The 17,965-nt window shown below is 45.1% G+C and overlaps 1 protein-coding gene across 8 annotated transcripts in view; it reads right to left on the bottom strand.

The window, feature by feature from the left end:
* Positions 1–8,331: 8,331 nt before the first annotated feature.
* Positions 8,332–17,965, bottom strand: part of mideasb (mitotic deacetylase associated SANT domain protein b) — an 87,083-nt gene continuing 77,449 nt past the window's right edge. For 7 of the 8 annotated variants that reach the window (XM_043698399.1, XM_043698398.1, XM_043698400.1 and 4 more), the window contains 4 exons: positions 15,768–15,911; positions 13,188–13,385; positions 11,540–11,730; positions 8,332–10,576 (listed from right to left, as the gene is read on the bottom strand). In XM_043698399.1, coding sequence (XP_043554334.1) covers positions 10,414–10,576; positions 11,540–11,730; positions 13,188–13,385; positions 15,768–15,911 — 696 coding nt within the window. In that variant the 3' untranslated portion in view covers positions 8,332–10,413. The remainder of the gene's footprint in view (positions 10,577–11,539; positions 11,731–13,187; positions 13,386–15,767; positions 15,912–17,965) is intronic. The other variant, XM_043698396.1, reaches the window with a different exon arrangement.

Raw genomic sequence — 17,965 nt, 5'->3', positions numbered from 1 at the left:
GGGCAATGTAGAAGGCTTTTGGCACACTGGCCTTCATCAGTCAGGGCACTGAGTATAGAAGTTGGGAAGTTATGTTGCAGTTGTACAGGATGTTGGTGAGGCTGCACTTGGAGTATTGTGTTCAGTTTAGGTCACCTTGCTATAAGAAAGGTGTTATTGAATGGGAAAGAATACAGAAGAACTTTACAAGGATGTTGCCTGGATTCAAGGGTCTGAGTTATAGGGAGAGGTTGGACAAACGTAGGAGACTGAGGGAAGATCTTATAGAAGTTGTATAAGATCATGACAGGGTTGGGAAATCAAGGAGTAGAGGACATCAATTTAAGGTTAGAGGAGAAACAATAAAAGACAACCTGAGGGGTAACATTTTACGCAGGCGGTGGTATGCATATGGTATAAGCTGCCAATCGAAGTTGAGGTGGGTCCATTAACAACATTTAAAAGGCATTTGGACAAATACATGATTCAGAATTGGCTGGCTGACAGAAGGTAGAGAGTGGTTGTAGATGGAAAGTATTCTGTCTGGAGGTCACTGATGGGTGGGGTCCCGCAGGGCTCTGTTCTTGGGCCTCTGCTCCTTGTAGTTTTGATAAATGACTTGTATGAGGAGGTTGAGGGGTGGGTTAGTAAATTTGCAAATGACACAAAGGTTGGAGGTGTCGTTGATAGTATTGAGGGCTACTACAGGCTGCAGCGTGACATAGACAGGATGTAGAGCTGGGCTGAGAAATGGCAGATGGAGTTCAATCTGGATAAATGCGAAGTGATGCATTTTAAAAGGTCGAACTCGAATGCTGAATATAGGATTAAAGACAGGATTCTTGGCAGTGTGGAGGAATAGAGGGATCTGGTTGTGCAAGTGCATAGATCCCTCAAAGTTGTTACCCAAGTGGATAGGTTTGTTAAGAAAGCATATAGTGTTTTGGTTTTCATCAACAGGGGGATCGAGTTTAAGAGCCGTGAGGTTTTGCTGCAGCTCTACAAGTCCCTGGTGAGACCCCACTTGGAATATTGTGTCCAGTTCTGGTCGCCCTACTATAGGTAATATATAGAGGCTTTGGAGAGGGTGCAAAGAAGGTTTACCAGGATGCTGCCTGGACTGGAGGGCTTGCCTTATTAAGAGAGGTTGAATAAGCTCAGACTTTTCTCTCTGGAGAGAAGGAGGAAGAGAGGAGACCTGACCGAGGTGTACAAAATAATGAGTGGGATAGGTAGACTCAATAGCCAGAGACTTTTCCCCAGGGCAGGATTGACTGGTACGAGAAGTCATAGTTTGAAGATATTAAGAAAAAGGTATAGTGGAAACGTCAGAGGTAGGTGTAGTACACAGAGAGTTGTGAATGCGTGGAGTGCGTTGCCAGCGGTGGGGGTGGAAGCAGAGTCATTGGGGACATTTAAGTGACTGCTGGACATGCACATGGATAGCAGTGAGATGAGGGGTGCGTAGGTTAAGTTATTATACTTTACATTAGGATTAAATCTCGGCACAACATCGTAGGCCTAAGGGCCTGTTCTGTGCTGTACTTTTCTATGTTCTATGTACATGGATAGGAAAGGATTAGAAGGATATGGCCCAAGTGTAGGGAAAAGGGGGTTAGTGTTGATGGATATTTTGGTTGGCATGGACCAATTTGGGTGAAGGTCCTGTCTCCGTGCTGTAGGACTCTATAGAGACAATCGAACCTTGACATTCAATGGTGTTGCCATCACTGAATTCTCCACTATCAATATCCTTGGGATTGCCATTTAGGCAGAAACTGGACTTGCCACATAAGCACAGTGGTTACAAGAACAGGTCATAGACTAGGAATAATGCAGCAAGTAACTCACCTCCTGATTCCCAAAGCCTGTACATCATCTACAAGGCACAAGTCAGGAGTGTGATAGAACACTTCCCACTTGCCTGAATTGGTGTAGCTGTAAGAACACTCGAGAAACCTGACACACCATCCAGGACAAAGCAACCCGTTAGATTTACATAGTATTGACAGCATCCACTCCCTCCACCATCAACACTCTGTAGCAGTAGTATGTACTATTTATGAGGTGCACTGCAGAAATTCTCCAAAGATCTTCAGACAGCACCTTCCAAACCTATGACCACTTCCACCTGGAAAGACAAGGGCAGCAGATGCACAGGAACACAACCACCTGCAAGTTTCCCTCTAAGCCACTCACCATCCTGACTTGGAAATATATCACCGTTCCTTCACTGGGTCAAAATCCTGTAATTCTCATCCTAAGGGACTGTGGGTCGACCCAAGCACATGGACTGCAGTGATCCACGAAGCCAACTCACCACCTTCTGAAGGGCAACTAGGGATGGGCAATAAACACTGACTAGTCAGTGACAACCACATCCCACAAGGGAATAAAAGAGAATCACATTTGGAAAGCAAAAGTCTATTTATCTCATTTTAAAATTAATAATTGATCTAATGTAGATTTTTGTGGATGTCAGTTGAAACCTTGCACTCTTTGTGTGAAATCTATCTCCTAACTTCACCCCTGAAAGCTCCTGATGACCCTTGCCCTATTGACCCTGCAGCCAGAGGAAACTTTCTCTTCATGTCACCGATCTAATCTGCTTAATGTCTTGAAAAGGTCAATCACATCATTCCCTGTCCTTCTAAATTCCAAGTTATACAACCCAGTTAATGTAATCTGGTGAATTGGCCAGGCTAAATTGCCCATAGTGCTAGGTGCATTAGTCAGAGGGAAATGGGGTCTGGGTGGGTTACTCTCCGGAGGGTCGGTGTGGACTGGTTGGGCCAAATGGCCTGTTTTCACACTGTAGGGAATCTAATCTAATCTGTCCTCCTAGTTTAACCCTTGGAGTCTAGGTAGTATTTGAGTAAATCTACACTGCACTCTGTCCAAATGCCAATGTATTCTTCCCAAGGTGTGGTGCCCAGAACTGCTTTCAGTAGGTTATAACCAGGATTCTGCAAAGCTGAAGCATGATTACTGTCCCTTTTTATTCCTCTAGATATGAAAGTCAGCATTTTTGATTGTTTTCTGGACCTCTTGAATTTTGACAAACTGTATCTCCTGGTTATAACCTACTGAAAGCAGTTCTGGGCACCACACCTTGGGAAGAATACATTGGCATTTGGACAGAGTGCAGTGTAGATTTACTCAAATACTACCTAGACTCCAAGGGTTAAACTAGGAGGACAGATTAGATTAGATTCCCTACAGTGTGAAAACAGGCCATTTGGCCCAACCAGTCCACACCGACCCTCCGGAGAGTAACCCACCCAGACCCCATTTCCCTCTGACTAATGCACCTAGCACTATGGGCAATTTAGCCTGGCCAATTCACCAGATTACATTAACTGGGTTGTATAACTTGGAATTTAGAAGGACAGGGAATGATGTGATTGACCTTTTCAAGACATTAAGCAGATTAGATCGGTGACATGAAGAGAAAGTTTCCTCTGGCTGCAGGGTCAATAGGCCTTAGGACTGCCACTGTTTCTTCCTAGATGATGTGGACAAGTCACATGACACCAGATTATAGTCCTACAGGTTTATTTGAAATACAAGCTTTCAGAGCGCTGCTCGTTCATCAGGTGACTTCTCCTTCACCTGACAAAGAAGCAGTACTCCAAAAGCTTATGATTTCAAATGAATCTGTTGGCCTATAACCAGGGGTCATGTGAGTACTGACTTCCTAAATGAGCACGGTTTGGTTTATAGATTCTGAGCTAGGTTCTCCAAGATGGACTCTTCCCTTCTTAAAGTATTCCCCGCACCCCAGCAGAATCTCCATGAACAGATATCTACTAGATGTGATATTTGTAGCACAAAGATTCCTCTCAGGAAGGACTGCCTCGTTGTATAGCCCTAACACCAGTCTCCTTCACTGACTTAAATCAAGTTCACTTGCCCGAGAACGTTGAATCTGATTTTGTATTTCACTGGTTGTCATCACATGTCTTGATTTTTCCTACACATAAGATCAAAATTTAGAGACTCCTGATACAAACCTCCATTCTGTTTGGTAGATGTTTTACATCTGTCTATTACCTGTTCATCAAATCCCGGCAGATCTAGATTTACTTTTTAAAGTGCAATTAGTTATTTTGTTATTGCTTTAAAACAACTACAGCAAATAACTGGACTAAAGAGAGCTACAGAGTATTTGTGGACGGCACGGTGGCACAGTGGTTAGCACTGCTGCCTCACAGCGCCAGAGACCTGGGTTCAATTCCCACCTCTGGTGACTCTCTGTGTGGAATTTGCACATTCTCCCCGTGTCTGCGTGGGTTTCCTCCCACTGTCCAAAGATGTGCAGGTCAGGTGAATTGTCCGTAGTGGTAGGCAAGGGGTAAATGTAGGGGTATGGGTGGGTTGCGCTTCGGTGGGTCGGTGTGGACTTGTTGGGCTGAAGGGCCTGTTTCCACACTGTAAAGTAAAGTAAAGTAATCTAATCTAAAGACAACTGTCCTCAGTGTGTTGATGATATAGCACATTGCTCCAGGATGTGGTCTCCAGTTAAGCCTAGGTAGATTCAAGTTTTGCCATTGGACAGACTATTTGGTGGAAAGGATGGCATTAGGTCAAAGTTGAGTTTGTACCCATATGGATATGTATCTGAGAAAGAAACACCCCCCACAGGTCACTGGCAGAAAATTTGGAGGCTTCCTTTCAGTGGAGAATGAACTCAATCACCTTCAAAAGAAAAATGAAAAAGAAACCTTAAGTGGAAAATAGTGAGGCTTGCTCAATGAATATATAAATGTTATATTTCTAAAATAAATGATAGTTATTCAAATGAATTACACATTCAAAAGTAATTCCTTCAGAAGTGACATGCAGCTTAATTTATTAGTGATGTTTATGAAAAAGTCATGTACCAGAGATAGGCAGCACGCAAATTTCACCGACAGCCGAGTCTACACTGTTTTGATGAGATTTGTTCCTTTGGCCATTTTCAACATTTGAGTTCCACTATTCCAGGCAGATGTAACACAAGGAAACCTCATTGCACAGTAGGCTAGATGCTGTCTCACTTTGGGTATTTCTGTGCTGAGACTTTGCATGTAATCTGACGAGCAAATCAGTAACCTCAGCACAAATGGTGCAATCTCCACGGTGCAATCTGTGTTGATCGGCTAGTTTAGTTTGATGCGTGAGATCAGAGCTGTGCATAAATGTAAAGTTTAATCAGTCAGGGAATCAAGGATATTGGCAAAAAAACAGAAAATCAGCATTATTACTGAATGGTCTAGTTGTGATTTATGAGATTAGATCAGATTCTCAACAGTGTGGAAATAGGCCCTTCAGCCCAACAAGTCCACACCAACCCTCTGAAGAGTAACCCACTCAGACCCATTTCCCTCTGACTAATGCACCTGACACTATGGGCAATTTAGCATGGCCAAATCACCCTGACCTGCACATCTTCAGACTGTGGGAGGAAACCAGAGCACCTGGACGAAACCCATGCAGACATGGGGAGAATGTGCAAACTCCACACAGTCACTTGAGGTTGGAATTGAACCTGGGACCCTGGTGATGTGAGGCAGCAGTGCTAACTGCTGAGCCATCGTGCTGCCCCATATTTTACATTCTTACCTCAGCTTATCCAGTCTTAAAAACAGTGAGGGCTGGAGAAACTCAGCAGGCCTGGTAACATCTGTGCAGAGAACAGAATTAACAATTCAAGTCCAATGTGACTCTGCAGAACTCAAAAGATCTCCAGAATCTGCAATACTTTGCTTTCGGCCCAGTTCCTCTGATCTCTCCATGTAACTGCAGCCCTCGTCCTTATTGAGATTCTAGTCTCCTCTGCAGCTTCTCCGAGGCCCTGACGTTTTTCCAAAGTGTGGCATTCAGAATCATATAAAAGATTCAACATCTTTCAACAGCTTTTTGTTCATGAAATCCCTTTAAAATTGCACCTTTTTTGTTTTTCTTTTGCAAGGTTTGTAGCTCAGGTTGAGATTTAGGATGTAGGTTTATTTGCTGAGCTGTAGGTTTGATATCCAGACATTTTGTTACCTGGCTAGGTAACATTATCAGTGGCGACTTCCAAGTGAAGCAAAGCTGTTGTCTCCTGGAGCTCAGTGAGCAAACCTACACCCTAAACTTTTTTTGTTATATTGTCTCTTATCTTTTTTCCATTTCTCTGCATTAAATTTCTTCTGCCGTGTTTATATCTATTTCTCTCGCATCAGACTGCCTGTCAGAAGTCTGTCATAATCCTCACTGGTTTGTGTTTCTTCATGATGTTGCTGGCTGGGACTATTCTTTTCTTTATTTTAACCCCCCCCCCACACTACTGCCTAACCGCGGTAGTGCTTATATTATCCCCAGCACCCATGTTGTGTGTGAGTGCAGGTGTGAGACACAGTGAAGGACACAAGGTGTACAAATCTTTATTCAGTTTCCACCACCAGGAAGAAAGGAAACACCCGAGTGGCCAATGACAAGCAGTGCCCTTCACATCAAAGGGCAATGCTGCGTGACCAAACAGTGAAGGGGAGGGTAGGGATCAAATCAAAATAGAGTCGGAGGGGGAAATAATGCACTCCACTCCCTGCAGCGCCCACCTCTCCCTGAACAACTCCAGGGTGTCGGTGGAGACCGTGTGCTCCTTCTCCAGAGAGACCCGGGGGACTGTGTTTATTATCCGGCCCTAAATGCCCCTGATGTGACAGTGAGCTGATTTTTGGAATTGCTGCAGACCATGGGGTGTAGTGACACCTACAATGGCATTAGGAAGGGAGTATCAGGAGTTTGACCTAGCGACACTGAAGGGACGGCAATATATTTTCAAGTCAGGACGGTGAGTGGCTGGAAGGGGAATTGTGGTTAGCGGTGTTCCTGTATACCCACTGCCCTTGGTCCTTCCAGATAGCAGTGATTGTGGGGGTTTGAAAGGTCCTGTTGCATTTTGGAGATGTTATATGCTGCTGCTACTGAGAGAATCTTGAAGGTTGGGCATTTAGTGACAATTAAGCAGACTGCTTTGGCTTGGATAGTGTCAAGCTTCTTGAGTGTTGTTGGAGTTGCCCTCACCCAGACAAGTGAGGAATATCCCATCACACTGTTGATGGTGGACAGACTTTGGGGAGTCACAAGATGAACGGGTGTGTTTCCATGCTGTACATCTATATGATTCTAGGAGTTACTTGCTGCAGGACTCCTAGCTTCTGACCTCCTATTTTGACACAGTATTTATATGGAGAGTCCAGTTTCAGGTTCAGTTCAAGGGAAATCCTTAGGATGCTGAAAGTGAGGAATTCAATGATGATAGTACAATTGAATGTTAAAGTCAGACTGTTTGATTATGTCATGTTGGGAGATGGTCATTGCCTTTTGTGTGACCCACGTTACTCGACACTTTGGTCCAACCAACCACAGTCCCAAACTAAACTCGTCCCACCTGCCTGCGCTTGGCCCATATCCCTCCAATCGTTTCTGAATTATGTACTGACCTAAAGGTCTTTTAAATGTTGTAACTGTACCCTTAATCCGCAACCACCTCTAGAAGTTCTTTTCAAACATGAATCACTGTATTAAAAAAATTGCTGCTCATGTCTTTTTAAAATCTTTCTCCTCTCAACTTAAAATATGCCCTCTAATCTTGAAATTCCCCCACCGTAGTGAAAAAACACCTGCCATTCACATGATCTATACCCCTCATAATTTTATAAATCTTTATGGAGGTCATTGCTCAACTTCCTACCCTCCAGTGAAAAAAAGTCTCAGTCTGTCCAACCTCTCCCCAGCAACATCTTGGTAAATCTTTTCTGAACTTGATATGGAGGAATATGGACCAAATGCGGGCAAATGGGTCTAGTATAATTGTGAAAACTGGACGGCATGGGCAAGTTGGGCTGAAGGGCCAATTTCCACACTGGAGACGTCTATGAACCCAGCTTAATAATATCCGTCCGAGTGCAGGACAACCAGAACTGGACACAGTACTCCAGAGCAGGCCTCACCAACATCCTGTGCAACCTCAACATGACAGTCCAACTCCTATGTTCAAAAGGTCTGAGCAATGAAGGTGCCTTCTTAATCTTGCTGTCTGCATGTGATACAAACTTCAAAGAATTTGGTACCTGAACCCTCAGTTTCGGTTCCATTACATTACCTAAGGCCTTACTTGTACAAGACCTACCCTTGTTCGTTTTACCGAAATGCATTTATCCAAATTAAATATTTATCCTTCAATCAATATCAGATTAAGTGCTCATTACCACATTGCTGTTCGTTAATCCTGACATTTACATATCATCTGTAAAGCACCCAGTGACGTTGCGTTATCACAGACTTTGAATGTTCTTTACTTTGATCCACAGAAAAACAACTTAATTGAAAAATTGAACTGCAGTTACATTTAATAATGGTATATTTACAACCTCTTTCTTTTGTAAAACAAAGCTTCAAATCATTGATACAAAATAAAATACAAATATTACATTGTGGAAAGACTGTATTCTGTAGGTGATGAGGGGGTCCCAACCTGCTGTTGTAAGCCGGTGTAAATAAGATTGAGGGGAGGGGTGGAGGGGACAAAAAAAAAACAAAATGTACAAAATCATTCACAAAAAAAATTATACAGGCCAGCCTTACTAAAAGTCTTTATAAATCTTTATAAAGTTTATACAGAAATCAAATAAGCCATAGTAAGAATAAATAACATCATCTTTTTTGGTGTATTTACAAAGCCCATAGTAAAACAGGCTGCTAAATTCAATGCTGACAGTCACAGCTGTAATCCGGATAATACAGATACTCTTTGTGCTCTACATACAATGGCAATACAAGCGAGACCAGCTTTTAAGGGGTGAAGTAGTCGCTGAGCTAAGAGGACCACACATTGCCCAGCTTAAGGGCTGCCTACCCAGAAATCTCAAAAGGTGCTGTGATAATCCAATGATTTTTGTTAAATATCTAGTAAGAAAGATTGCCACAAGTGCACAATATTTTTTTCAAATATGTGGCCCAACGGAAGAGAATGTCAACCTCTCCAGAAATTAAAGAATAATGTTGTCAAAGCTGCTGCCTGCAACTCTGGGAGAAAAACCTTCCCAAAAACCAATGAAGGGAATGTCTGCTTTTATTTTTTACTTAGTCTGTCCCTATTTATAGATGGTTAATCCATTATAAAAATGTGGATATTTGACACGTGCCTCCAGGAACACATCCAACCACAGCTGGCAATGGTACGAAAGCATAGCTCCCATCATTCATTAAAGTTCACTTCAACTAAATGCCAACAGAGGAAATGTAATTTAAAAATAGGAGAAGTGGTAGCAAAGGAAATTATGAATCTCCATGGTATAGATCTGGTAGAATTGATAGCTTGCCAGCCACTATTTTTGAAAAGGCCTGTGCCAGCCTGGAAGATTGCCAACTTGCAGCAACTGTGAAGGGCAGCATGGTTTCATATGACAGTGGCACACTGCAGGTGAGGGCCAGGACATGTGGTTGATGACACCAGTGGAACCAGTCTCAAGGCAAAAGTCTTAGAAGGACCAGGACCAAACAAATGACACCCATTGAAAGCGAGACCCAGTCACTAGCTCGGCAAATTTCACAAACTTGCTTGCAGAGAAAGAACGTAACAGATTGCAAGTCCCCAGCATACAACCTCATACAACAGCACCCTCATCATTCAATGTCAGATGAGAGGGCAACACATCCAGACTGTCGCCGGGTCTGGGCACTGTGGAAGCTGAATGATTTAAGTCCAAAGAATAAACCACCCACGGTCGGTAGATTCTCAGTATGTTCCATAAACATGGATGTGCATTACTGAGGAGCAGGTCAGCTCTGACCCCAGAGTTCAAATCAGATCTTCGGAAAGATTTCACATGAAGTACCAAACTCAAACTGCCTAACTGCGTGTACGTTAGGTTGTATTAAACTGACAGTTTGTCATGGCTGTTCATCTTTATTATTGTAGCCTGAAGTCATGCAATGTCATTCTGTATAGTGTGATGTAAAATTACAAATGCGGTGATTCCTTTAAGTTGAATACAAGTCCCAAGCCTGTTTCTGCTGAGCAACAATAAGATTAATCAATTCCACACTTTACGCATGTGCAACACCGCACCAGAGCGATCGCTCAATCTGTGCAGAAAATCTGTTGTGCAACCGTACATTAAAAAAAGGGAAAGGGCGGGTGAAGGGAAGTGTTCCGTCAAGCAGGTACAATTGAGAAGGAGTGCATAAGATTTTCCAATGTGTAATCTTGGTTTGCCAACACTGCTGTTACTCCAGCCCTAAAAAGCACACTAGCCCCACTTCCCAGTCTGGGAGGCCAGGGGTGGGCAAGAAATGATGACAAAGAGATACAGGCGAAGCTTCTCAGGAGAAGGTCATGGCCAACAGGCCGAGTCCTGTTGAGATTGCAGACCTGTTGAGGGGAGCTGGACGCCTTCTCCATCGTTACACATCCTGGTAGCTATCAGAATAATCACTGTACTTCTCTTGCTCTTCTCTCTGCTCATCCTCCGTAACACGATTCTTCAGCTCCGCCTCCCTTTGCTTTTTCTCCTGGACACTGTGGCTCTTCATGTGCGCACTCCGACTCTTCACTTTGAAGAAAACCCTGGAACGGAAATATAAGGTCAGAGGTTAGACTCAGAACGCAGCTCCTGACCAAGTTGGCATCATTCCCTTAGAGGTCCTTTCAGAGAGTCAGCCAGACTTTTACCTAAAGGGAATCTTGCAATTCCCCACCTCAAAAAGCTGTGTGGATTAGATTAGATTAGATTCCCTACAGTGTGGAAACAGGCCCAACCAGTCCAAACTGACCCTCTGAAGAGTAACCCACCCAGACCCATTTCCCTCTGACTAATGCACCTAACACTATGTGCAATTTAACATGGCCAATTCACCTGACCTGCACATCTTTGGACTGTGGAAGGAAACCAGAGAACCTGGAGGAAACCCACACAGACACGGGGAGAACGTACAAACTCCACACAGACAGTCGACCGAGCCTGGAATCAAACCTGGGACCCTGGTGCTGTGAGGCAGCAGTGCTAACCATTGAGCCACCATGTCACCCCATTTGGATCATTTGGAATTCTCAGAATTGTGCTAGCTGGAGTAAAGGTAACTACATAGTCTTGAGGTACAGATCAGCTAAGATCAAACTCAATAACAGGGCAGGCTGAATGGCCTCCTCCTGTTTCGGTGCTCTGTTATGGACCGAAGTTTGCTTTTGTTGGCTACCTCACCCCAGGGATGATAGAGTTGCTAGGAGGTCTGAGGCAAGCCTTGATGGGTCTTTTAGTGATAGAGTAATACAGCACAGAAACAGACCCTTCAGCCCAACTTGTCCATGCCAACTAAGTTTCCTAAACTGACCTAGTCCCATTTGCCTGCGTTTGGCCCATATCCCTCGCAATACAGCTTGCACTTGGTCAGTGTGCCAACACTGTGGCGTGACCCAATGGCTGAAGCGGCAGACTTGGTCTTGGTCCATTTTACCCCCTCCCTCCTGAGGGATGTAGAACTGGGCATAACACCAAACACCTCACCTTCAACCTGCAACACCCCAACTTACTTGCCACACTTCTTGCAGGGGAAGATATTCTCCTGAGTCTGCTTGGCGTGTTTGGCTGAGGCGCCCGACTGTGCCTGCTCGCTCCTGGCTGGCATGCGGGGTGGTGCCATGGCCAGTGATGGCTGTCGCGGTCTGTAGCTACATCGGTACGTAGGGTCAGGGTTCTTCCGCAAGTGAACTCCTTGAGACTGCTTCAAAATAGAGAGGGTGAGACAGGAAGAGTTGATCAGAATGGTGAAACCCTCCGGCACACAACGTCACCAAAGGACTTCTGACCATATAAACCCTTATTCACAACCTCAGCAAACATTACCGCCAACAAAGCACCGACTTTGCAGAGTTGCCGTGCTGTTGAGCACAAAACGCAGCGGCCAGTTCACACCCGGCAAAGTCCCACAGAGGGCAATGCAAAAATGACTAGACACTCTGGTTTTAGTAAACTCGATTGAGGAATAAATATTGTCCAGTACACCAGTGGGGTGAGTCCACGGCCTTACTTTTACACTCTGGATGAGAGATCACAGTCCCTGAAGGGGTTGTTCCTCAACTTTTGAGTTACACACGGCTGTCCAGTGCAGGCAGGTCAGAGGGACGTCTTATGAAACTGCCTGAATCAATAGGTGCAGGATGGCTGGAGCCCATGGGCTGTCACTCTGGCTGCCCTTAACCGGGGGAGGGGCGCTCATACTGGGTAGCCACGGAGATCCCAACAGTGGGCACCTCAACGTGCAGACCATCTCAGGGAAATTAGAACCGTCGTGAACCAGATGCAAAGGTTGATTTTACATGCTGTTGTTCCTGCTCATGTTACTCCAATTAAAGCAGATATTTCTCTCCCATTTAAACGGTGCTCTGAAAGAGATGGGCCGCTGCGCTAATCAAAGAATATACTGAGAGAGCGCTGACTCTCAGAGGTGCTGACTTTCAAATAGGACGTACAATCAATTCCCCGTACCACCCTCTGAGCCGAGTGCGAAAGATTCTGGGCAGTGCTTTGACGAGTCGGGGAACTTTGCCTGTGTCCCACCCTATATTTTTCCTGCAATCTTAACTTCACAAATGCTGCTTCTCTGGACATTTATCTCATTGCTATCTGTGAGAAGGTTGCCAGGCATACATTGCCTGGCATGCTTCCCACAACACAGCCAGCACACTTCAAAACACTTCTTGACCCAAGTTGTGAAGGGCACCAGCGAAGTGGAAGCCTTTCATCTCCCTCTTATCACACAGTGGCCTTTTTCCTTGCTTCCACCACACCCCCCACATGCTCGGTTAGGGTCAAATACAAGTCTTAAATTCCCCAGAAATGCAGGCCCAATCCTTCCTTGTGTTACCTCAGTGACTAACTGAGATAGGAGGGCTATAGAAATAAAGGTTCCTTTGATTAATGTTGAAAAAAAAAGACATATGTGAAAGCTTTTCATTTTGCACTCATCAGGACAATTTACCAGAAATGCCAATGTTAAAGGGGACAACATTTTCATGTTGAATGAGCAGAGTATGCTGATTAGTCCGGCCACTGGTAGAAATGATGCCAATGGACCAGGCAAACTGGCAGGTTTCTTTTATGAAAAACTGTTTATATTGCAACTAATAAATGCCCTTGAGTCTAACAATTCATTAACACTCTGAAACCGAATTAACTTACAGCTGCGGGGGTCTGTTCAGTCTTCACGACCTTAGCCTGGGGGAGGATCAGCTTCTTGTGAACCCGGCCATCCTCCTCCTCTTCCTCTTCGTCGTCCTCCTCATCCTCCTCCTCATCTTCATCTTCATCTTCCTCTTCATCCTCCTCTTCCTTAACTTCTGTTGTGTAAAGTGCTCGGGTTCTACGAGGGAGAGAATCCTGTTTTAAAAAAAAAGAAATTTGAGATGTTAAGGAGGGAGCTGGGCTGCAGACCGTACTGTGCGATGGATGTGGAAGGTGACAGAACGTGTGAATTCACAGCAAATCAACTAACTGCAACCTCTTTTAATAATTTCCACTTGGCACTTGTCTCTACTTCTGGTGCTGAAACCTTCATCCGTTGCCTTTGTTTGTCTCCAGACTCAATTACGCCAACACTGTCCTGGTTAGCCTGCCTTTCTTCACCCTGGGGTGGCATAGTGGCTCAGTGGTTAGCACCATTGCCAAACATCATCAAGGGTCCTGGTTCAATTCCACTCTCAGACAACTGTCTGTGTGGGGTTTGCACATTCTCCCTGTGTCCGTGCGGGTTTCCAGCGGGTGCTCCGGTTTCCTCCTGCAGTCCGAAGATGTGTAAAGGTAGGTGGATTGGCCATTGGGATGTGCAGACTAGATATATTAGCCATGGAAAATGCAGGGTTATAGGTAGGGGGCTGGATCTGGCCAGGATGCTCTTCAGAGGGTCGGTGTGGACTAGATGGACCAAACGGCCTGCTTCCACACTGCACGGATTCCATGGTTTTCAAACCCTGCTGACTACATTCTGACTCAGACCGGCTCTGTTTACCCCTTGATCCTTGTGCCCAACAAACTTTGTTATCGCCATCGTATTGGTTTGACGACTCTCACAGTCATGTTCAAATCCCTCCATGTCATTGGCGATACAATGTCCTCTGGCTGAGATCTCTGCACTCCTCCAACTCTGGCATTTCCCCCACAAGGCCCAATTTCCCCCTTCTTTTCATATTTCTAGATGACAGGCTCTGGAATTCTAGTTTTGAGACTCCTTAAAATGTACGAGTTTTACAATGTGTTCTTATAGTAGCTGCTTTAACCCAATATCAGTTTTGGGTTGATGAAATCCCATTTCCTGCACGACTATATTTTAATCATACTTAATGTAGCGCAAAGCACTTTGGAGTATCCCAAAATCATAGAAAGTGCTACATAATTTCACAGCGAATGCAGTAGCCGCGTTTATGTTTAATGAATTGTGGCTATTGAAATCTTTAACTCTGCTTGGCTTTAATACAGTCACATTTTACCATTAGCTCATACAAGCGGTCCAAATCCTTTCATTGGTTTATATGTAGCCCATGCCACATTCAGCAAGACATGGACTATATTGAACCACATTTAGTGGCATCACAAGTGCCAGACAATGACCATCTCCCACAAGGGAAAGCCTAGCTGTTTCCCTTAGCCTTTCAATAGCATTACCATCACAAAGCCCCATCATTAACATACTAGGGAATCTATTGACGAGAGACTGAACTTGACTGGCTGCAGATAAGATGCTGTTGTAAGTAAATCAGAGATTGGATATTCTGGAGCAGGAATTCAAATCCTACAAGACAGACGCCAGGATTGTGATAGAATGCCCTTCATCTGCCTGGATGGTTGCTGCTCCAGGAAAAAGTGAGGACTGCAGATGTTGGAGATCAGAGTCGAGAGTGTGATGCTGGAAAAGCACAGCAGGTCAGGGCAGCATCAAGGGGCAGGAAAAATCCACATTTCGGGCATAAGCCCTTCATCAGGAATGAGACTTGTGGGCCGGGGCTGAGAGATAAATTGGATGGGGACAGGGCTGGGGTTGGAGGGAGGTAGCTGGGAAAGCGATAGGTGGATGAAGGTGAGGGAGAAGGTGATAGGTCAGAGGGGGCAGTGATGGATGGGTCTGGACAGCAGTGCTGAGTTGGAGGCTTGGGACTGGGATAATGAGGGGTGGAGGGAAATGAGGAAGCTGTTGAAATCCACATTTATCCCATATGGTTGCAGGGTCCCAAGGTAGAATAAGAGATGTTCCTCCTCCAGGCGTCGGGTGGTAATGGTTTGGTGGTAGAGGCGGCCCAGGACCTGCATGTCCTTGACGGAGTAGGAGGGGGAGTTGAAGTGTTCAGCCACGGGGCGGTGGGGTTGGTGGGTGCGGGTGTCCCAGAGATGTTCTCTGCTAAAACGATCGGCAAGAAGAAGGTGTCTAGTCTCCCCGATGTAGAGCTACTCCAACAATTGATACCATCCAGATCAGGGCAAATCTGCTTAACCAGTACCCAATCCCCCTCCTTCACATTAAACCTGCGACTGCTGACACACAGGCCTTCCCCCACATAGACTCTTATTTTACAAGGATACATCCTGCTAAAATGTATCATTTCACATTCATTAACGCTGAAATGCATTTGCTGTTCTAGAAGCTGTCGGTAAGACCAGACCCAAGGACGATGGTTTCAGTATGATCTAGACAAGAAATAACTGCTTCCCTGGAATGCCATCTACAACCTTAAGACACATCGTACAACATCCAAAGAAAGCAGGCCTTACCTTTCTGTCAACTTCGACTGGCTCGTCCTCACTCTTATTGTCAGAAGCATCGCCAAATATCAGCGCTCCGTTCCTGCCAATTTTGACCTGTTTCTTGTACGTATAATAAAATTCAACACACTGGGCTACCGTCTTCGTCTTCACCTGTTAATATACAGGGAAGTATTTCACAATCATCTTTGGAAGCTAATTTGGCAGTTAAGTAGTTAACATAGTGGTGTAACGCATGTATTGGATCATGTTACAGGGCTCAGGTAACAGATAATGGTAGCGCACTATGATAGTCTGGTTAAGTCACATGATAGGTGAGCTAATGTTAAAGATGGCGGTGGTGGAATGTGACAGGTTAAGTGTAAGCAGTCGACCAGTGTGGCAGAAGATTAGATTCCCTAGAGTGTGGAAACAGGCCCTTCGCCCCAACCAGTCTACACCAACCCACCAAAGAGTAACCCACGCAGACCCATTTCCCTCTGACTAATGCATCTAAGACTATGGGCAATTTAGAATGGCCAATTCACCCTGATCTGCACATCTTTTGACTGTGGGAGGAAACCGGGGCAGCTAGGAGGAAACCCACGCAGGCATGATTAATTTAGAAAGATAAAGCAAGCTAGTATGATTGGTTATGCGAATACTATCAGATAAGTGTGGGAACTACGAAAGTATAAACTGCAGATGATCCGGCGGGGGGGGGGGGGGGGGGGAAACGCAGACAGGAAAGACATTTCTGATTGCCACAGCCTGTACTTGCAAATAAAAGTTTAAACTTGGTGAAGGATTTTCTGCTTCTCTTGGTCATTTTCTCAGAGTGCCGGGTGATCTTTCCACAACACACCCTTCACAGAAAAGGAGGCCACTGTGTCTTGGCTAGCCAATTGGAATCACTTCCTTGCTCTTGAACCACATTCTTATAGCTTCTCTTTCCCAATGATTAGATTAGATACCCAAGGCATGGAAACAGGCCATTTAGCCTAACAAGTCCACACCGACCCTCCAAAGATGTGCAGGTTAGGTGAATTGGCCTTGTTAAATTGCCCATAGTGTACAGGAATAGGCTAGTGCATTAATCAGGGGTAAACATGGGGTAGGGGAATGGGTCTAGGTGGGATACTGGAAAAACACAGCAGGTCAGGCAGCATCCGAGGAGCAGGAGAATCGACGGAAGGATTCCTGATGAAGGGCTTTTGCCCGAAATGTCAATTTTCCTGCTCCTCGGATGCTGCCTGACCTGCTGTGCTTTTCCAGCACCACTCTAATCTAGACTCTGGTTTCCAGCATCTGCAGTCCTCACTTCTGCCTGGGTGGGTTACTGTTCAGAGTGTGGACTGGTTGGGCCGAAGAGCCTGTTTCCATACTGTAGGGAATCTAAGTAACCGAACCAGACCCATTTCCCTTGACAAATGCACCTAACACTACGGGCAATTTAGCATAACCAATTCACCCTGACCTGCACATCTTTGGACTATGGGAGGAAACCGGAGCACCCGGAGGAAACCCATGCAGACACGGGGAGAATGTGCAAACTCCACACAGTCACCCAAGGCTGGAATCGAACCCGGGACCCTGGTGCTGTGAGGCAGCAGTGCTAACCACTGTGCCACCGTGCTGAAGCACTTTTTTGAAAAATACTTTCAAAAAGTGCTTTCACCCACTTTCGGACAGCAAATTCTAGAATGTAACTCACTATATCTCATATAGCTTCTGACTCCTTTACCCATTATACTAAACCTTGAGCGTTGATGAAAAAAATACTTATTTTGTTTAAACACTTCATCTTACACGCGTCAGGATATTCGCAAGATATACAAGTGGATCAACATTTTCTACTAAATGAGAAGAGTGCACTAATCGGTTAGCACATGGTTTCTGATTGCCAAAAATATGGGCATGAAGAATACACCAATTAGCGACCACTGTCCAAGGTCCCAAACAATCATTCCAAATCCAGCAGAGATTCACCTGCACTTTTTATAACCTAGCCTATTGTAGTCATTGCTCCCAATGTGGTCCCTTCTATATCAGAGCTGAAAATGTGTTGCTGGAAAAGCGCAGCAGGTCAGGCAGCATCCAGGGAACAGGAGAATCGACGTTTCGGGCATAAGCCCTTCTTCAGGAATGAGGAAAGTTTGTCCAGCAGGCTAAGATAAAAGGTAGGGAGGAGGGACTTGGGGGAGGGGCGTCGGAAATGTGATAGGTGG

Source organism: Chiloscyllium plagiosum, chromosome 10, assembly GCF_004010195.1.
Source record: "Chiloscyllium plagiosum isolate BGI_BamShark_2017 chromosome 10, ASM401019v2, whole genome shotgun sequence".
Classification (NCBI taxonomy): domain Eukaryota; kingdom Metazoa; phylum Chordata; class Chondrichthyes; order Orectolobiformes; family Hemiscylliidae; genus Chiloscyllium; species Chiloscyllium plagiosum.
The sequence above is the reverse complement of the archived record's forward strand: the minus strand, read 5'-3'. Positions and strand labels throughout refer to the sequence as shown.